Source organism: Filicampus tigris, chromosome 16, assembly GCF_054856515.1.
Source record: "Filicampus tigris isolate MCC_2025a chromosome 16, RoL_Ftig_1.0, whole genome shotgun sequence".
NCBI lineage: Eukaryota > Metazoa > Chordata > Actinopteri > Syngnathiformes > Syngnathidae > Filicampus > Filicampus tigris.
In genome coordinates this window covers 15,790,318-15,812,038 of record NC_141232.1, presented here as the reverse complement: position 1 = coordinate 15,812,038, position 21,721 = coordinate 15,790,318, and the positions used below count along the sequence as shown (strand labels likewise).

At 40.5% G+C, this 21,721-nt stretch overlaps 2 protein-coding genes across 6 annotated transcripts in view; one reads left to right on the top strand and one right to left on the bottom strand.

Annotated features, from left to right (window-relative positions):
- The window catches only part of gucy2ca (guanylate cyclase 2Ca), a 31,001-nt gene extending 15,394 nt beyond the window's left edge, over positions 1-15,607 (top strand). For all 4 annotated transcript variants that reach the window (XM_086055739.1, XM_086055740.1, XM_086055741.1 and 1 more), the window contains 22 exons: positions 276-375; positions 472-583; positions 671-824; positions 2,207-2,292; positions 2,382-2,499; positions 3,155-3,236; positions 3,318-3,411; positions 3,535-3,597; positions 3,677-3,748; positions 4,161-4,265; positions 5,053-5,139; positions 5,252-5,384; positions 5,473-5,610; positions 6,457-6,545; positions 6,634-6,725; positions 6,936-7,094; positions 7,181-7,373; positions 7,958-8,132; positions 9,859-9,957; positions 10,023-10,117; positions 10,224-10,300; positions 12,583-15,607. In XM_086055739.1, the coding sequence (XP_085911865.1) occupies positions 276-375; positions 472-583; positions 671-824; positions 2,207-2,292; positions 2,382-2,499; positions 3,155-3,236; positions 3,318-3,411; positions 3,535-3,597; positions 3,677-3,748; positions 4,161-4,265; positions 5,053-5,139; positions 5,252-5,384; positions 5,473-5,610; positions 6,457-6,545; positions 6,634-6,725; positions 6,936-7,094; positions 7,181-7,373; positions 7,958-8,132; positions 9,859-9,957; positions 10,023-10,117; positions 10,224-10,300; positions 12,583-12,784 (2,525 nt within the window). In that variant the 3' untranslated portion in view covers positions 12,785-15,607. The remainder of the gene's footprint in view (positions 1-275; positions 376-471; positions 584-670; positions 825-2,206; positions 2,293-2,381; positions 2,500-3,154; positions 3,237-3,317; positions 3,412-3,534; positions 3,598-3,676; positions 3,749-4,160; positions 4,266-5,052; positions 5,140-5,251; positions 5,385-5,472; positions 5,611-6,456; positions 6,546-6,633; positions 6,726-6,935; positions 7,095-7,180; positions 7,374-7,957; positions 8,133-9,858; positions 9,958-10,022; positions 10,118-10,223; positions 10,301-12,582) is intronic.
- Positions 12,470-21,563, bottom strand: LOC147134968 (uncharacterized). Of its 2 annotated transcripts, none has more exons than XM_086055744.1 (4): positions 21,007-21,563; positions 20,806-20,920; positions 19,940-20,116; positions 12,470-14,143 (listed from the first exon to the last, which is right to left on the bottom strand). In XM_086055744.1, the coding sequence occupies exons 1-4, from the start codon at positions 21,043-21,045 to the stop codon at positions 13,836-13,838; spliced, it is 639 nt and encodes a 212-aa protein (XP_085911870.1). In that variant the 5' UTR covers positions 21,046-21,563; the 3' UTR covers positions 12,470-13,835. The 2 variants fall into 2 exon arrangements, with proteins under 2 accessions (XP_085911870.1, XP_085911869.1); XM_086055743.1 differs by having other exon boundaries at positions 12,470-14,146; positions 21,007-21,207.
- Between the last annotated feature and the right edge of the window lie 158 nt (positions 21,564-21,721).

The following is a 21,721-nucleotide window of genomic DNA, read 5'->3' as shown; positions in this document are numbered from 1 at the left end:
GTGAATGGTTTTTATTGTGAAGCCACACACGATCATAAAAGACAAGCAAAGGTGTCCTGCTAACATCCATTTAAATTCTGATTGTAGACATTAAAACACTAAATAAATTACAACCCTATAATAAAACTTCTTGTACATGAAGGTTTACATAGCATGATACATGATACATGATACATGTACATTCACATGTACCGTCTCACCACAGTCTTTGCTACTTATATGTTGTGTGATTTTAGATGACTACACTAATGATGCACTTGATATATTCATTTCAGTTTTCATCATTTGTGGCCGTGTTGATGACGTTATTTCAATAAAGGCTAAAGTGGGCCAAATTCACCAAGATATCATCTTCATTCTCGTGGACATTTACAAGTAAGCATTACGTGAATTTCTACCGCAAAGCTTCTCAACACAACTAAAGTATATTGATATTTTTGACTAACAGTAATGCCCTTTTCTCTCTTTCAGCCCCGAGTATTATGTCAACACTACATCCAATCAGGCCATGCGTGACGTCCTGGTCATCACTCTCCCGCAGAGAAACTACGACTACGGATCTAGTTTACCCTATAACGACACAGTGAGCTGCACTTTAAACATCCTTGTGATAATATAAATGAATGGTGGGAAACTGCACTGGTTAATGTTTTCTCTCTGTCAACGCCAGATCAATGACTATGTGGCTGGCTATCATGACGGAGCTCTACTATTTGGTAAAGTGCTCAGGGAGAGGATGCTCAGTCAGCAGAGTAACTATAGTAACCGAGGAGCTCATGATGTCCCACTCAGTGACAACCCATTTGGGAATGTCTCCTTCTATGGTATGTCTTGATTTTGAAAGTGAATGAGCCCACTTTGCCAAATCTCTTCTATTTGGTTGCAGAAGTATTTTCAACAGAGAAAAACTGAAAATTATGAGATTTGGTAAACGTAAGATTTGCGTAACTGGCCAAAATTTGGTCCAGAGCTCGACATTGTTAGGCTGATGCTAACCAGGCTCCCTCTCATGGTATTTGAAAGACTCACTGTTCAAATGTTCATTTTTTTTCTTATCCCAGTACATTTGTTATGAAAAGCTCAGTTGTGTTTTACTTTGTAAGTAAAATATATTTGCATTTAATCTTTTATAACTGTTTGTTTCCATTTATTTAGGGACAATTTTAATTGAACTTTTACTTTTTAACTGACTCGTTAGTTAAAGCGCAAGAATATGTTCCCAGCAGGCCCACTAGTTGAAACACGGCATTCTGATTAATTTTGTGTTTGTGGAATACAAGTTAAGCAGCAAAATGCACTCGTTTTTAGCCATCTCTGGGGGCGGCCATTTGTCTCCTGTCGACTGAAAATGACATCACAACTGCTCACAACGACCAATCACTGCTCGGATTCAGAAAACAGGTCAGCCGTGATTGGTCGTCACCTTAACCATGAGCAGTTGTGATGTCACTCTCAGTCAACAGAAGTGACAAAATGGCCGCCCCCAGAAATAGCTAAAAACAAGTGGATTAACTTTTATTCCACAAACGCAATATTTATCAGAATGCCCTGTAGTGGTCTTGCATAGAACATATTCTTGAAAAAAACATGTTTGCGTTGACTTCCACTTTAAGGACAGATAATACCCCCCCCCCCCCCCGTATATTTAAGAGTCATGTTAAGGTTCAAACTTTAATTATTTTTACAGTGTCTTCAATAATACTAAATCTACTTTTACCAATAAAACCTCTGCCTTGTTTTTTATGAACACTTGGGCCCTCAACACTACTATATTTTAACATCGGTCAGTATGGTGGTACCCAGAGAGCTAATTATTCTTTGAGGTGGTACTTAGTGTAAAAAGTGTAATAACCAATTGGATATTAGTGAGAATATGTGCCTCACAATCAAGAGATCAAAGTTTGAATCTCTGTTGGAAGTGAGTGTGTGTGTGTGTGTGTAGGTCGCATGTTCAATCCGTGCTTGAGAGGGTTTTCTACAGTTACTCCAGCTTCCTCTCGCATTCCAAAAACATACTTCCTAGATTAATTAAAGATTTTAAATCGTGCATTGGTCAGAATTTGAATGTTTATTTATTTGTCTACCAGCCCAAGGTGTAAGCCAGCCTAGCGATGCTAATGAGAATAAGCAGAATAGAAAACTGCTAGATGGGAAGTATGCATGGATGGATGGATGGAGTGTAAACTGCAGTGTTTACTGCATGCAGGTATGGGAGGTCACTATGTGCTGGACGAGTATGGTGACAGAGACGTTAACTTCTCGATGATTTACACATCGATACTTAGCGGCAAGGTGAGATGAATTCAGCATCTTTCATCATTTCTAAGAATCACAATGTGAATATGAAGGACACTTGTTATTTTTTCTTTTTTCTCTTGCAGTATGAGACTCTGGTAGTATTTGACACATCAAGGAATGAAACTATAGACGTGTCCATAAATCGTGCTCTGCCTTGGAAAGATAATCGCCTACCCCAAGATGTACCAGAAAATTTAGATGGTAGTGTTTTAAATTGAAATTCACCCACTTTTACTAGCACTGTATCATCACAGAAATTAATATAACAGTTTTGTGGTAAAGGAAAATTATCTGTCAGAGTGCAAAAAAATGACGTTTTCTTCTTCATTAAAAGAAACAAATTGTTCCAGAACAATTGTGGGACTTACTTAAAATCAAATTGTAATGATTGTTGAATTCGTAGAGTGTCCGAGATAGATGAGGATATTACTGTGTCACCAAATGAGTCTGACAGTCAGAATAGACTTGTGGAAGGTCATTGATGACGATGGAGAATAAAAGTGAACCTAAAGGTGACCCTTGTGGTACACCTTTTTTAATAATCTTGAAATCTGACTGGTTGTCCTACAAGGAAACACACTGATTTCTCTGATGAAGGAAAGAGTTGAAATATTATAACGAGATAGTAGAAAAACTAATAGAATATAATTTATCCAAACAGAGTGGATGATTAACCTTGTCAAATGCTATAACTATAACGTAAGATCAATGAATACAGCACCAGGAAGCATGCTGATTACTCTCATGAATTCCTGTAAATTTCCACTTTTAACTAAATTAATTGATTAATTAACCTACTTCAGACTTTCACATTCTTCTATATGTGACTATGTGCTTTGTGTGTGTGTGCTTGTAGCCTTGAACATGCAGGATGCTATTGTGATCGTTCTGAGCCTCAGTGTTGTCATAGTGACCGCCATCGCACTCATCTTCTACAAGTAGGAAGCAGTATGTTTGTGTGCGTGTGTGCGCGCAAACAGGTATTATCAAAATTCATTTGGGAATCCAATTCACGCTAGGCAGAACAGAAAAGAACGTCAAATGCAGAAAAAGTGGTCTCACATCAACCCTCACCTGATTGGGCCACTGGATGAGAAGGAGGTCTCCCTAAAGGTAAAAGTCCTCATGACTTCAGATTAGAAGGGTGTGGGAGTAATTAGTTGGTATTTATTACTATAACGGCACCAAGCCATGTTGCTGTAATTATTTCTATACTTGTGTGTTTGCATGGAAAAGATTGATGAAGATAAGAGGAAGGACAGCACGTTCTACTCACATCGAGGACGCTATGACAAAAAGGTTCCCCCAAAAAAGATTGACATAAAGAATGAAAAGAAAAAGCAAAAATGTTAACACCCTTTGACTTTTGTGTCTTTAGCCAGTTATCTTGAAAGAGCTGAGACAAACTGACGGAGACTTCACAGAGGAGCAGATGATTGAGCTTAACATTGTAAGACACCCTACTGTATTTACTGTACATTTTTTAGGTATACTTGCACAATTGAATCAAATTTACTTGACACTTTTATAGTGTTATTAATTTAACAATGTCATTAGTGTCGCAGTTTAAAGTGGTGTAGAACTGCACTGCAAGATAGCTGATACAGTATGAGAAGAGCAACATACTATTTTGTCTACTGTTCACAAATATGATGCAATGCAGTTCTACACCACTGCAAGTGCAACTACAGTAATAATAAACACACAGTACTGCATTATTAGATTATGAGCTCCCTGCATTTTCTATCGCAAGGAAAAATGTTAAGTGTTTGTATTGGATATTACAAAGTGCAAATATTAGAATTTTCGAGGGATAAATGTTGCCGTGAGTTTTTAACTTCTCTTTGTGTGTTTCTTTCAAGTTGCTGCGGATCGATTACTACAACTTGACTAAGTTCTATGGCACAGTGAAGTTTGAGTATGCTGTGTTTGGAGTGTTTGAGCTGTGCCAGAGGGGCTCCCTTAGGGTGAGAAAATCATCACCAAAAAAAAAAAAAAAAATGTGATTTCAAACTTACAAACATAAGTACTACCTTAATGTGACCCTTTGGATAGGAATTGTTCGCCCTGCTTGATAATCAATCAAATTAAATGAAGCGTTACACTTTGACAAGAGACAAACCTTTTGACAGTTTTTCACAGAAACAAAAGATTTGCGTTGAGCTGAAAATTCAAGAAAAATTCAGAATTAATAATTCGCTGAATCATATTCTGACTTGATCAAACGGAATTTGGATATTGTAGTGAATGAAGCTGCACAAGACTTCAGTATGAAAATACTGTACATGTGGAAGAAGGAAACTAGTTAGCCTCAATAATATAAGAATTCCAAACAATTACTGATCAAACCAAATTTGACTAAGTCTGAAAGACACGATTGAAAACAATGCCAGGGCGAGCAGGAACAAAGCAAGGCATGGCCGATAAGTGCAGATGTGACTTATTTCCCAATTACATGGTTTATGACAGTTGATGGCCTCTTTTTTCCATTGAACACAATCATTTTATTATTGATTGTTATGGCTGACACACTTTAAAGAACACTAAAAGGATTGTCGTAGTTGTCAAGCAATAACTGCGATTAGCTGCCTGGTTGGTGTTTGGTTACTTTTTGAACATTGACTACGATTACAGTCACTTCCACAAGGCTTATCTTGAACGATCTTTCTATGATAGCCGCATCCATTTTTGTTTTGTCTGGATTCTATTCTCCTACACACAGCACACTTTATCTTTATCTGTTTATCCTTCCAGTACATCCTAAATGACAGAATCTCCTACCCAGATGAAACCTTCATGGACATGGAGTTTAAAATATCAGTCATGTATGATATAGCAAAGGTAATGTATTATGAATGTTCAATGTGTAGCAGTATAATTGTCCATGTTTGATATTAACTGGGTGACTCATTGACGGCAAATTTTAACCGGACGTCTCGCCTACCTGCACCAGGGCCTGTCATATCTCCACTCCAGTAATATTGAAGTCCACGGGCGCCTCAAGTCCACCAACTGTGTGGTTGACAACCGCATGGTAGTAAAGCTCACCGACTTCGGCTGCCACACCATCCTGAAGCCAGGCAGAGGTGAGCGGTCAGAGCGATCAATACTCGAGGTGGCGATTATTGGTCGTTATACTTTATTGTACATAGAGGTCCTCTCTTCTACACTCAGATGTATGGACAGCACCTGAGCACCTCCGTAAAGATGGGGTATCGCAAAAAGGAGACGTTTACAGCTATGGCATCATCGCACATGAAATCATTCTGAGGCAGGCTCCATTCTACACGAAGTGCTGTTTGAGTCGTGCAGGTATTGATTAGTTCATGAATATATAACTCAGGGGCTAGACTATACACTTTAATTCCTCCTTAATTCCATCCTTGGTTCCTAATTCTTTATCCAACCAAACCCTTTTCGATAACTGAATGCAAAGGTCTATAAAGACATGCATGGAGGAATTTGGCAGAGAAGACACAGAACCCTGACTTCAACCCTGACTTCAACGCTATCAAACACCTTTGGGATGGACTATAACGTCAATCACCTCTTAAAGAAGGAAATCAACCCAAGCATATTTTTTTCAAGAATATGTTCCCAGTAGGCCCACTAGTTGAAACACGGCATTCTGATTAATATTGCATTTGTGGAATATGAGTTAAACAGCAAAATCCACCCCGTTTTAATCATCCTATGGAGCGGCCATCTACCTGTTTTTAGCCATCTCCGGGGGCGGCCATTTTGTCACTTCTGTCGACTGAAAATGACATCGCAACTGCTCAGGGCTCAGGTAACGACCAATCACGGCTCAGCTTCATAAAACAGGTCAGCCGTGATTGGTCCTTACCTTAACCCTGGGCAGTTGTGATGTCACTTTCAGTCAACAGAAGTGACAAAATGGCCGCCCCCGGAGATGGCTAAAAACAGGTAGATTAACTCTTCCACAAACGCAATATTTACCAGAATGCCGTGTTTCAACTTGTGCAAGCACAGAACAGATTCTTGAAAAAAATATATGTTTGGGTTGACTTCCACGTTAACTCTGAAATGTTCTTTGGTTGAATTGGCAAAACAAAAAAAATGGCATAGTAATAATCCAGTAGTCTTCCAGTTTCACTTCTGATCTGACCTTAACCTCAATTTTATCTCTTCGATCAGAGAAGATGTACAGGGTGCAGTATCCCAATGGGATGGGTGTCTTTAGGCCAGAACTCAACTTTGATGGTGTGTCAGAGAAAGACATTGAGGTGAGAGAAATAAAGTGACCTAAAAGTGAGGAGAGTTTTTACTCAAGATCTTACTGTATGCTGTCTGCATGTGCGTGTGTTGTGCCAGTTGCACATGCTGATAAAGAACTGCTGGGATGAAGATCCAGAGCGGAGGCCAGATTTTAAGAAAATCGAGTTAAATCTGGGTAAGATTTTCAGGTATGTGACCGTTCGCATGTCGGTGTTAACTGCCAAACATACAGAAACATTTTTTTGGGGCTTTGGGGTGAGATATCATGATGTGCCTAAATGAAATTTCACCTCAAAACCAAGTATCGCTAACTTTTTGTGAGTTGTCTATCTTAATGTTTTGCCATCGTTCTACTGTACTGTACAATCAATAATAAAATACCTTTTGGGTTGTCACAGCAACTTGCACAATCAAGCCACAGAAACATACATGGACAACCTGATCCGTCGCCTCCAGATGTACTCGCGCACTTTGGAGAATCTGGTGGAGGAGAGGACGGCTTTGTACAAAGCTGAGAGGGACAGAGCAGACCGCCTTAACTTCATGCTACTTCCTGGGTGGGTTTATATGTCACACTGGAAATGTGGGTCACAAAGAGCATTTTTTTTTTTTTTTTTGCGAGCCTCCATATTTCATCCCTCAGCCCAGTGGTGCGGTCACTGAAGGAGACGGGGCGAGTGGAGCCGGAGCTCTATGAAGAGGTGACGGTGTATTTCAGCGACATTGTTGGATTCACCACGCTATGCCACTACAGCACTCCCATGGAGGTGGTCGACATGCTCAATGAGATCTACAAGAACTTTGACAGCGTCCTTGACCACCATGATGTCTACAAGGTGTCATTCTTTCCGATCTTGGGTCTACCAGACATATTTTTCTTATTCTTTATTTCAGTGTTTTTCAAACTTTTTTGAGTCAAGGCGCATTTATTTCATTGAAAAAATCCCGCGGCACTTCAGCAGCTGAAATTGTGGGGGAAAAAAGCTTATTTTAACAAAGATAAGTGTTATATTGTTTATATAAGCATTTTTTAACATTGACGAATGGCGTTGTATTATAACGTCTTGAATAGGAATTAAATAAACACAAAAAAAAGTATTTTATAATATTTCATACTTATACTTAGTGTGAAATCGATACTTAGTGTAAAACGGGCCTGTTTGGATAAACATGCGTCATTAATTCGCTTGTCTCTAAAAAAAGACAATTAGCTACCTGCTGCTTTCACCTGCTGGTATGGGAGAGTACTACAATGTAGTAAAGACATGATTACGGTGCCAGGCGCTAGACCCCACAGGCACACAAGTAGATAATTTCCCACGGCACACCTGACAATATCTCGCGGTACATGGCACACAGTTTGAAAAACACTGCTTTATTTCACCTTAAACCAGGACGCTGATCACATACTTGTTTTCAGGTGGAGACAATCGGGGATGCGTACATGGTTGCATCGGGTCTGCCTAAACGCAACGGTGACAGGCATGCAGTGGACATTGCTCACATGGCACTGGACATCTTATCATTTGTTGGGACGTTTGAGCTGCAGCACTTGCCTGGCATTCCTCTGTGGATACGTATTGGTGTGCATTCAGGTAAAAGACATCGTCATAATAAGATATTTTTTTTGTGATTTGACTCATTTGCCCATAGAAAGTAGGAAATAAATAAATAAAAACACTCTGCAAGGTCTTACAAGTAAAGTAAGAAAAATACTATAAAGCAAAACTACTAGGGCTTAGAAGATTCCTGAGAGTCATGATGGCTAGGGAATAAGGTGTTGGAAGGGTGATACTGTTACCTAGTGGCGCTTTATAGGTATTTCTGGAATTAATAAAGCCCTCAATGAAAAAACACAAATGGCCTACTGTATAAAAAAAATAAAGGTGAAAAGATTTCGGCTCATGGTACATGCATTTGCATTTGTTTGGTAGAAGTACCGGTAATTGCTAATTTTATGACGAGCAGCCACTTTGCGATGTCACAATACTGCCATTTCTGGTTCTTCTGGTACTGTTCTGTGGTGGCATTGCACAGAGAAACAAAAAAAAAATACATCATGGAGTTAATCCGTGAGATGCTTACTGAGATAAAGTTCCACAAGATGTGCTGACATACATATTGGATGACTTTCAGGACGCTCATTTTGTGAGGTTCTGCTGTATCTTTTTTTTTTTTGCTCCTATTTTAAAAATATGCATTGTTGTTTACATTTTACATTTAATTTTAAAATATATCATTGTTCTCATGATAAATAAAGTACATTTGATCATTCTACTATTATGGATAACTTAGTTTGTCACTCTGATCAAAGATTTTGCTTTTTACAACTTAACTAACAGTAGCTGTCCCTTTTTGATCTTGGAAATGATACACACTTACAGTATTGCCAGTAATTGGATTCCAGTGATTTGTAAACAAGGCGGCACGGTGGTCGAATGGTTAGCACGTCCGCAGTTCAGAGGTCGTGGGTTCGATCCTGGCTCCTGCCTCCCTGTTTGGAGTTTGCATGTTCTCCCCGTGCCTGCGTGGGTTTTCTCCGGGTACTCCGGTTTCCTCCCACATTCCAAAAACATGCATGGTAAGTTGATTGAACTCTCTAAATTGCCCCTAGGTGTGATTGTGAGTGCGGATGTTTGTCTCTGTGTGCCCTGCGATTGGCTGGCAACCAATTCAGGGTGTACCCCGCCTACTGCCCGAAGACAGCTGGGATAGGCTCCAGCACGCCCCGCAACCCTTGTGAGGATAAGCGGTATCGATAATGGATGGATGGACGGATGATTTGTAAACCTGAATTTGGCTCATGTGAGTAGTGAGTAGTCCTGGTGGGATATCACTGCCATCTAGCGGACATTTCGCTGTAATGCAACCACTCCACACACACAAAAGGTTAGAATGATGATGACAATGCTTCAGCCACCGTCAGCCTTGTGGTTCTAGGAACCTTTTTGTAACATATGGATTTCATTCCGCGTAATTATGGTTTTTGTTTTTATTTAGCCTTCATTTTATGTTTTTTTTTTTTTAGATAACATAATCTTGAAAATGGTTTTGAGTTCAATAAGTATAACTACAGTCTTTTTTTGTGTGTAGTCTAATAAGGAGGCTGGGATATTATTATTGCTAATGCTTACTGCTAGAACAATAAATCCAATTGTCGTATACCGGCACAGTACTCTACTGTGCATAACTAAAGAAAATAATGTATAACTGTTCAAAAAAAATAACTCATGATTCATCATAATCTATGATAGCAGATTCCCCCCATGAAGTAGTGTAATGACATGAAAAAAAGTTCAATGTGTGGCTGTGTTTGTGTAGGCCCTTGTGCTGCTGGAGTGGTGGGGAACAAGATGCCCCGCTACTGTCTATTTGGAGACACAGTCAACACGGCATCACGAATGGAGTCGACGGGCCTGCGTAAGCAACCACACACATGCACATCTACTGTAGTTCCGTGTGTCATTCCCGTGTCCCCGTTCCAGCTCTGCGAATCCATGTAAGTCAGTCCACCATCAACATCCTGCAGAGGACTGATTGTAAATTTGAGTATGAGCAGAGAGGAGAGACGTACCTAAAGGTGAGCTGCGTGGTCTTTAACCTCGTTGTTGCTTCTTCATCTAGACTCAAACACAAGTTGCAGATAGTAATCCCTCTACCTTTGGGTGCCTTTTACGGGCTCACAGGGCAAAGGCAAAGAGATGACTTACTGGTTAACTGGAGAAACTGGAGGCAAATACAATCTACCTACACCACCAACAGCGTAAGTAAACCAATGAACCTACCCAACGTTTAGTACCATTATCCACCCTCCATCGCAGGGTTATGTTCCAGACCGTTCCCACACACAAAAATAGGCAATGTAGAAATCTCCTGTTTGAATACGCACGTTTTAAATAAGTTCTTTAAATATACTTTTAAAATAATGCAAACACATTCACGCACCTATACTGTAATATATTGAGAGCGAGCAAGAGCAATGGATAAGACAAAATTATTGACAGTGTACCCGCGTCTATTTACAAACACAGGAAACGAATCCCATGTGTTCCAAACTACCAGTTATCATCTCACCATATACATCAATAGTCATGCCCAAAGATGTACATTATAAAATGATCCTGCAGCCGTCGCTTGCAGGACTGAAGGGGATTAACGTTCAGATCCATCCACCCATTATCCCAACCGCTTAGCCCCACATTCAACTAAAACTGGGGTGATCTGAAATGATGTACTTGATGTACAGTTTCAGTTACAGTAATTACAGTTTCAAACTACATAGTGTGCCATCATTAGTGGTCAACAGTGGAATTACACTCAAAATCTTGTCTTTTAATATTGAGTATTGACAGATAAGCAAGATCCTATTGGAAAATGTTAACACCCTTGTCTGTCATTAGTTGCTTATTAATAAAACTGAAGTTCAGGCTGCATCATGCCGAGGGCATTTTGACTCCTTAGGATACTGCATAAGAGAGTTAGAAGGCAATGTTCCCCCGCATGCCTGCGATTCGCTAATCGCCTCTTCTACTTTTTCTGACTATCGTTCATTAGTTGCTGCAAACTCACCTATTTGCTCTTTTGAGCTCAGGCCAAGGAAATATAGTGGAACCTTCATTTTCGTGATGAATCCCTTATCTATTCCAGATATTTATAGAGAATAGCAATAGTTTAACATACAGCAGTGCTTCTCAATTATTTTTTGTTCCCCCCCCACCCATGAAGAAGAAAATATTTTATGCTCCCCAGCTCTCCACCACGTCAATAAATAGTATCATTTGCCTATAAAATTGTTGTAAGTACACGTCTGTGGAGGAGCTAATACTCCCTGTGCACACTCTGAAAATGAGAGCATCATTGCCACCTACTGGCATGGATGTGCAATTATATTTTATTCTAGTATGGCAAAAAAAAAAAAAAACATGTTCCCAGGGGTGCCCACCCCGCTGTTTGGGAAGGATAAGAACCAACATATAGAAAACAATGTGAAATAAATATGAATGACTAATGAAATGGATAAATAAAGCATCTCTTAGCCTCATTGAAGACACACGATGGTGTATAAAAGACAGTGAGAGAGAGAAGTTATTGTTTGGAATGGATTCCGAAGTTTTTGTTATTTGCAGCGCATTTTTTCCTGAATGTTGTTTCTCATCTTTTTCATCAAGGGTTTAGGGCCAAACTTTCTTTGGAACCATGGTGGCATATTGAACAGTTGCACCCATTAAGTAAGCGCCAGAAACCTTTGAAATGCTTTCGACTAATATGCAGGGTGACACTCACTTAAGAAAACACTTAAATAAAGTCTTAGTGTAGGGCTAGATTTCAGGAAACGAGTGGCCGACTCACACAGGAAGACGGATGAGTTATGGTATGAACCATTTTCAACTCAAAGAAAAATAGCCAAACACGGAATGGTATGAAATCTAGTGCATATGAAAAATGGGGCTCTAATGTATGTCGAAGTGAGTTGAGGAGCTTCATTTAGTGCATTTAATGCCATAATATGGCCAGTAAGTGAATGCACAACATCAGCTTTAAAGTGAAAGTCAACCCAAACATATTTTTTTGCAAGAATATGTTCTATGCAAGCCCACTAGTTGAAACAAGGCATCCTGATAAATATTGCGTTTGTGGAATAAGAGTTAATCCACTCGTTTTTAGCCATCTAAGGGGCGGCCATTTTGTCACTTCTGTCGACTGAAAATGACATCACAACTGCTCCGGGCTCAGGTAACGACCAATCACGGCTGACCTGTTTTCTGGAGCTGAGGCGTGATTGGTCGATACCTGAGCCCTGAGTAGTTGTGATGTCATTTTCAGTCGACAGAAATGACAAAATGGCCGCCACCTGAGATGGCTAAAAACAGGTGGATTTTGTTGCTTAACTCATATTCCACAAAGGCAATATTAATCAGAATTCGGTGCTTCATCTAGTGGGCCAGCTGGGAACCTGCTGGTTTGGGTTGATTTCCGCTTTAAATGTTATCAGAGCTCCTTGGTTCTCTGTCTGACTGTTCCTAATTGCCTCCATGTTGGGCTCAGGGAGAACTTTCAGCGACTGCAGCAGGACCTGGCAGACATGATCGTGTCCAGCCTGGAAAAGCGCAGCCAAGGCAGAGAGAGCTTCGAAAAGAGGAAAACCTTGTCTGCCAGACGGAGGGAAACCAGCAGCAGCCTGCAGGGGGAGAGCCCCCCGGAATACTTCCACCTGGCTGTCACTGACAACCCCAGTACTTATCTGTGACGACAGAGTACTGCCACCATTCGGTGTCAGCCATAATCCGCACCTGTTTGAATGAACACTGCTAAATGGGACAGAGCTGCAGTGACTCACGCAGGCATGTGGAAACTGAGACTCACAGTATGCTGATGCAGTGAGAAGTCATTATTTCTGCATCATGTTCATTCTTCACTTCCAACTGCCTCCAGCACATTCTTCCTGCAGCAACCTTCTTAAAAGAGCAAGGATGGAATTTGACATAACATGGCATGATATAAACACTGCCGAGCACAACAATAACCGGGCATCCTAATCTAATAAGTGCTATGCTAATTGATACTCCATGTTTCGTATTTGCTGTCTACCACATCTGCTGTCAGCATGCATCGAGCATTTGTCAAAGCGATGTGATAATAACTCTTAGGTTGGGATTACTGGCCAAAATGCTTGATTTAAATATTAATTAGCATTCACACAGGTTCTGAGAGATGCATGCGTATATATTTAACTATTCACAGCCACACGAGTCAAATCAAGACTATAACAATATATGAAGAAAAAAAGAGAGCAGTAAAGAGAAAAAAAGGAGTGTCCAAACAGTCCTCATCTTGAAAACAACTTCTTCATAAAACTGCAAAGGCACACGTTGAAGGCTTCCGTGCACTTTCATTATGTAGTGGTGGCTTCGTATCACTGAAAGGAATTGGTACGTTACCAACCATTTGATGTACTCCCTTTGCAATGTTATCAATTGCAGAGATGACAAAAATCCATTGAGACACATTATAAAATATCACCAATTAAATCAAATTAGTCCACCAGTGGCAACAGCATGGATGAGGAGGATTTGCTTGGATTCAAGGTCAATGGCATGTTTGCATCATCATTTGTTGTCTTCAACATTTTGTCAGTCACGTGCACTAAAATCATTGAAAAGCAAAGTGGCCAAGATGCCCAGCAGTATGTCACACTTACTAACTGAAGTGGTCAATTTCTGGATGCCTTCTAACTGGCAGTTTATGTGACTGCAACGGAATCCTGCTGAGGAAGATGTCTGAGGTTGAAATACTCAAATCTACACAGTTTTGGTTGTAACCAAGGCAGTGCCACCCAGTTCTGTGGCAGGAAGTGGGAGTCTGTGCTCTCTCATGGCATTGCAAACTGGAAGCACTCCAACCTCCTCAGCGTGGTCTGTTTCCGCTGCCTTTTGACATTTTGGGGTCCCTCTGCAATTGGCGAATCCCTCCTCCCACTTTGAGGTGTTGTGGGGTCCCTGCTTGTACAGGTGGGCACAGGCCGAAGGAGACGATGAAGCTGAAGTGGACAAGTGACCTTCGATAGGTGGCTCCATTTTCTGGAGAGGCTCTGGTTCAGACTCCATTTCTTCTGAAAAAATAAATAAAGCATAACAAGAAAGAAGCTTGAGTGAATATAGTAATTTAATTTGAAGGGGACATATGATGGACAATGTACCTTTTAATTGCTTGTAAACAAAGAGCTGGGTCTCTGGTGTGCCTACACACCCATTAAGTGTGAAATTAAACAACCAAATAAATCTGGTATCGACCCAGATCTGATAATGTGTCTATGAATGAGCCATTCTGCAATTACAACTAATGACTAATGACATGATCAACCAGGCTGAGCATCATTGCCCACAAAGAACCACAAACTGATTATAAAAGTCCGGCCACTGGTCTACACTGTCTCAAACACTACAGGGTATCAGGCAAAAGGCACTTAAAAGCAAAAATACTCTGAGCTGGTGCAATGCACCTGATATGTAATATAAGGTCGTGGAGGCGGGGCATATTTGTGTGTGGTGATATTTCCATGTGTCACATACACACAGCGTATGTTATGAAGTGGCGCCTTGGGATACGAGTGGGCCAATTTACACGTTCCGTTTGGCTTAATGCTAACAAACAATGCAAAATGCCATAAATGGACGAACAAATAGCACTGGTGTTGTGGTGTTCTAAACCCCATTTTAAGCAGTGGTTATTTGGACACAAATGGTGGAGCAACACATGTCAACTGACAATATGCTATGGCGCATGGCTGTTCGGACCCCATTGCAGTAACACAGCGTTTGAGCAATTCTAAGTCTTTTATTTTCAACAATCTGTAGCAACAAATAAAACTAAAATTCAAAAGAGCAAAAACTTACTACCAGAAAACAAGGAGACCAGAAAACAGAACGCACACAACAAACGGGGACAAAGGAACGATCCAGCAGCATCCGAGTGTGCTGGTCAGCCTTAAAAATAGGACTTGATTGCAATCGCCACCGAGGTGCGCCACCGAGGGGCGCCGCCGAGGGGCAACTAACAGAGGGCAGGTAAAACGAACATGGAGAGAAAAACAACAAACATTACCAAGACAGAGCATGACGCAATATAACAATATAAAAAAATACCGGCATATTTTCTCTATTGGCTGCGAAAAATGACGATTATTAGTGCGGCTTACCGAGGAGTAGTGAGCGTCTCCATGTACTGTACTGTATGTCTGTATTATACTACCCCCTGGTGGCCAAGGTGCGCACACCAGAAGGAGCAGCGCAAAATTCATTGAAAAAAAATGGGGTAAAAAAATGATATCCTTTACATTCAACCTCATTGTCATTACTGTATGATTCGATAAAGTAGGATGCAGTATTCATATCGGTTACAATCGGATTCCCTGGTTTTGTTTGGTGCTTGTCATGTATTTTTTTTTGTCTCGAATTGTTCTCTTTGTTTAATTTGGAAATACAGTAAATCTTTATTGAGTTTTTCCTGCCTTTGTTTTCTTGTTTCCTGTTGTCGCATGTTGGTCCATCTGCATTCTGTTACATAATAACAACTTTGTAACACAACAGACCGCAAAACGCGTTTATGACTGTACTTGTAGTTTACGGTGGTGCAAAGTGACACTGCTTTGCATCATATGTTAAAGATCACGTTTTGCAAGTTAACCTACAGTTGAGGTGAGTGGGTGTACACTATGCATATGTATTTATAAAGCGGATGTGCATAACATAATTAAAAAGAAATAATCGTCATGCACAGTATTTACTCACGTGCACGCTCATTAAGCAGCAGTCTATTCAAACACTTTCCAAACTTGGAATTGAAGTGAATTGTCTTTGGTTGAATGGGAAAGGACACAAAAAGTTGTATTTTGCAAATTGATCACATTCCTCATCTCATCAGATCATTTTTAAAATGCACAATATATCTATGAAAATAAAACATTGGTTACTCCGTCTTAGACTTTCAACACTTGTTTTATTTCCATTTAAAAGATACCAATTCACTAAATACATTGGTGTCATTTCTATTTAATTGTGGTAGATTAATAATACTCTTTTTTTTCTGGCACCAAGTAAAGGCATTATGCTATGTCCTAGTGTCATGCTCTTTTCACTTTTCATTGTGTGTGAAACAGGGAAGCAGTTGACACTAAATTACGCTGAATTCCTTCAATTGCTAATCTAATTTCAGACATTCCTTGAGTTGGACAAAAAAAGTCGGATGACAGTTTACCACAGCTTGCATAGTGTCATTCTCCCAACGGGCAAGTCTTGTTTCTCATTTCAGTGGATTTTTGATTCAACGGCTTTAGTCTTACATGCTGTTCGAATCTCTTTGATTGTCACTTCATGTGCCGTTCACCAGAGACCTCATTTGATCACCCGCTAAGAATAGAACTGGAGTCGCAAGCAAGAGAGTGGGGTTGACCCATGGGAGGCCCGAGAGAAGAACAGAAACTGCACAGTTTCTCCCAGCTAGTGGTGTCACACCTCAGCACACGCTAGCCCACTTCCGCCAAAAGACTCCAAGGACGCCTGTCCTGTAAGTCAGAACCCACGCTTGTCGTTTAAACACTAACACTAACTAACATTACTGCTACTTTTTTGGTAATGGTGAAGACTGAGGACAAGCATAGAAAAAGAACTTAGCGCGATGGCAGCAGCTCAGTACAATATGAGTAAAACTATTCCAGATGCTATTACATATACACATTCATTACTCTTGTTATACGCCACATGACTCATTAATAGCTGCAATACCGACAGTATAAAACGTCACTTGTTGACAATATCACTCCGCGAGTACCTTTCTGTTTCATTTTCTAATCACGATACATGTTTGTCAGCCATCTTATTGCTATAGATCAAAAACACATTTAAACATTTTAAAACACACTGTTTAAAGGGGAAGTCAACCCAAACATATTTTTTTCAAGAATACGTTTCATGCAAGCCCACTAGTTGAAACATGGCATTCTGATAAATATTGCGTTTGTGGAATAAGAGTTAATCCACCCATTTTCATCCATCTCTGGGGATATGTATCTGTGTTTTGTAATTTTTGTCGACTGAAAATGGCATCACAGTTGCTCAGGCAACGACCGGTCGTTTCCTGAGCACTGAGTGTTGTGATGTGATGTGATGTGTTGTGATGTCATTTTCAGTCGACAGAAATTACAAAATGGCCGCCCCTTGAGATGGCTAAAAACGAGTGCATTTTGCTACTTAATTTATATTCCATCAACGCAAAATTAATCAGAATGCCCTGTTTCAACTAGTGGGCCTGCTGGGAACATATTCTTGAAGAAAATATGTTTGGGTTGATTTCCCCTTTAAAGACATTGTAACCATATTCAAACACAAGCACAACATGAATAGAAACGATATACTACGATATTTTTTGTGATTAGAATAGATTATTTCCTATTTCCGGAAATACGCCGTAGCAAACGTGCTGTGTACAGTGGTTTGCTGGGATGCTTGTATTTGGAAGGCCGTGAACGAAGGGAAGTGTGGAAAATAAATAAGTAACTTGTTGACTGCGACTTCTGGCCGTCTGTTGGACCCAAATAATTATACAATACGACAAAACCAACCCCGGGCTCGCAACGGAAGTAAGCACACGCAGTTGGGTAAGTAGTAAAGTACCACTGGTGCATTTGAAGCGTGTCCACAGCGGGTTCAAATAGTAAATTAGCCAACTAATGATCCTTAAAAAGCCTCTGCCATTAGCATCCCTCCTGCGGCTGCGTCAATCACGGACACTTTTTTGGGGGGGCGACCGGGGGTCGGAACGTGGCGGGGGGTGATCATTTTAATGAATAAGGGCAGGGGGTCGCGGCCGGAAGGGTACCCAGGTCAAGGGCGGAGGGTCGCGGCCGGACCGGCAAAAACGGGTCTAGTGCCCAGCTCTGGAAAGTATAAACGTGTTCTGCACAATAGTTTGGATTTATTGAAAATAAAATGTGATCTCATCATGATCACCTCCACAAAATCAAAAATACAGTGGCGATTGCTCCTGCACTTTCACAAGCTGAAGCGGACAAGAGCATGAATGCGCACGCGAAAGCCGACTGGTTATATTACGGACATTTAGCGATGCTAAACTCGGGTCAACTCTCGGGAGGCAGATGGCGACTGGCAGTGGGCAAGCAATCAGGCAAGCATGGATCTTTATTTCCCCACCCCCCTTCTCTCCCCGGCTAACAGTAGAATGCTAATAGCTAATAGCAACAACTAGCTTCAGGCCGTTAAAACAAAAGGCGTTAGCACAACAACATGAGCTCCTTACTGTCCGTGCAGCGAGTGGAGGTGATCATGAGCCTGCGTCTCTCTTCATGTCGCGGCGTTGCCTCCCATGCAATCGTGTGCGTTGTCCGACACCGCTTGCAGCCGCGAGAGTGAAGCGGCGTCAGAGGTAAGACCTCATCGAACACCGGGGGTGTCTTGAACGTGCGCATCCGACTCCACTGTGGCCGCATTGGAACGGACCATTTCGGCTGTTACGTTCCATTGGACGGCATGTTTTCGGTCGAAAAACTGGGGCCATTCCTCATCCAAATAAACCAGAACCAGGCAAGCATGGATCTTGACCACGGAGAAGTTAATCCTTTTGATATGTTGAAGAGTCATTAGTAAGGATGTCCACATAAATTTTGGTGCCAATTGATCACCGTTTTTGGACGTTATAAGCAATGAAAGTACATTGATTTCCAATGGAGAGTTTGGAATCAGTTCCTCCAGTGACTCCAACCGAACAAGGATAGAACGGTAGGGGGCGCGGCCATTGGCCTAATTAACGAGAGGCGTTATTCATGGAGTTACTTATTTCCTAATTTCTCCAAAATGAATGGATAAAAATCTTTTCATTTTCCTGATCAAAAAATATATAAAATGAACTTGTTAGTGAAAACGTGGCCATGGCCCCACTGGGATTTAACTCATATTTCACAAACGCAATATTAATCAGAATCCCATGTTCACACTCGTGAAGGCAAAGAACATGTTATTGCAAATCATTTTGGGGGGTTGACTTCCACTTTAAGCCTCAAAATAATCTAGCCACATGCTATAATGACATTGGCAGTTATTGAAACAATTTAAAAAATATAATTGAGCAATTATTTTTCATATTACTGTTCAACAAAAAAAATGTGCTATATTTTGGGACTGCAAAATATTGTGTTCAAATTTTATGACAGTGGTTAACTTCTCGAATAATTGGATGAATGATACTTAAACCAAAGGTATTGCGATGGCCCTGGAATAAATTCATACACTTTACAGTATTTCCATTCGTCCATTTACCACTTATCCTCATTTGGTCATCTCAGTTGACTTTGGCCGGTCGCAGGGGCGGAGCCAGAACGTGGCTAATGGGTGGGCCTGGAAAAATCAGGGTGGGCCTGAATATTTCTCTCACTTCGCACAATCCTCCTGTCCCGACACATCGTATATTCAAATAACCGAATAATATGAAGTTCAGATCTTCCTTAGACAACCACAATTATGCCATTCTTAATATTTAATTAAAAAAAAAACACAAATAATTTCATAATTTACTAAAAATGTAAAAGTACATATTTTTTCATGAATCTCACTGGGTGGGCAGTCTGTCAGGCCCACCCATGGCTCCGCCCCTGGCCAGTCGGCAGGGTAAAACCTGATTTGGTCAGCCAATCGCAGGGGACATGTAGTAAAAAAAACAACCCTTACATTAATATCTACAGCATGGTCAATTTAGAGTGTTCAACATCTAAGAAACCTGTTTTGGGTTGTGGGAGAAAGCTGGAATAAAAACAACTTTGAAGTCAATCAACAGAATGGGTCGTGGTCTATTTTGGAGTTTCCGCTGCATCAAAACTATCGAATTCCATACACACCTGAAGTTCTTCTGAGTCTGCTCTGCCGTCTGTATATGATGAACCAGAGAGCCAAAGCCACGATGGACCCGAGGGTGGTCAAAACCACCACAGTCCACAGAACCGGACTCAGAGCTTTTGACGGGTCTGCCCAGGCGGCAGGAGATGTGCTTCTCTGATGGAAAACTGTGGTCAACTCTATTGGGAAGACAAAATAACATGAAAGCACATGTCAGCAAGTGTAAAAAATAGTGCTGTCAAGCGATTACATTTTTAAAACTACGTAGTTGATCACAACATTTTCCATAATTAATCGTGATTAATTGTTTTAAAAAGCTTGGAACTGATATTTACTTGAATAATGTCTTGGAATGAATATGGAAAAAAATATAATTATATTTTGAATCAAAGACTGTTGTAATAGCTTTCTTTGATCCTTGAATACGATTATTTTCCTGTAAAATACAATTGTTGAACAATACACCAAAGACCTACAACTATTATGTTATTTGAATTTGGCTTTGCAAAGTGCGCAAATAATTTTGGATTTCTCCAATGAGCCATCGAGCAACGTTTTCAAGTAAAACTACGTAAAAGTGCATCTCTGTGACAGTGACTCTTCCCTAAGTTTGGCTGTAAAGTGAGCAGAGGGAAGCTGTGGCAGGAAGTAAATAAAACTAAGTTAACTGATTTATTTTTTTTAATGCGTTATAACATTTTAATTAATCTACATAGTTAATGCTTTAACTTTGACAGCTCTAATATGAAACAAAATTCGCGGCTCAATATCATCTTTGTGTTATTTTAAGATGGCATGAGGACAAAAATCAACATTGTATATATGTAATAAAAATTAGAGGCACATAACATGGCTCTGTGATGTTCACCTGTTGGAGGTTCGCCTCTGGTTTCCGCCGCACTTCGGATACAGATGTTGACAACGTTGTCCCATTTTTTGCCAGGAGGACAGTTCTTGGTCATAGCTGCATGTAACAGGATCAACTTCAAGAAATGGGAGTAGAAAAACTGTGAGAACCCGTGGCTGAAGGCAAACCACTTTTATATGAAAATAACCCAGAGTGCCTTACAGACGTTTCAGTTCCTCCATTTGACAGGAAGGGGTGCATTACAGTACATACGTGGGTCCCTCGGGACAAAGAGCTCACTCTTTCTACTTCAACAGACCAAAGTTCCTGAAGTCACATTGTGAATTTATGTTAGCATTAGATCTTGTTGTCTGTATTGACTGACAATTAGTGAAAAAGATAAATAAAGGTTGGTCAGCGACAAAACTCAACACATTGACCCATCTTAAAAAGTTTATGTACAACTTCCAATAATGTCAGCAGTCACCTGCAACGTCCAAAACTTCATAGCTATACAATAAGTCAAAATAAAAGACAGGGCAGCAAAGGTACACCTTGAAAACTCTTTTCATCAAATGCTAAAAATGTGCAGCACCGCATCATAACTAAAGCTGAACGGGTTATTGTCCTTTCATAACCTTGGAACATGCTGAGAAATCGGTGCAGTAATTTCAGCAGAGCCCTGAGAGTTCATGATGGACCGATGGCTTCATCCATTATGAAAACAACAACTTGAATGGCAATGATGACAATGACTGAGCACATGCGTGGCTTTAACTCACAGTCTTAGTGCATTGTTTGAGCATTTTATAAAATCATAAAGTTACTGTCATGTGATGTGCCATGTCAAGGTGAAGTGATGGTATAAATTTGTAATGGTTAAAGCCCTAGAACCATAGGTAGTTAAAGGCCTAAAGCGCACTTCAATACTTTAGAA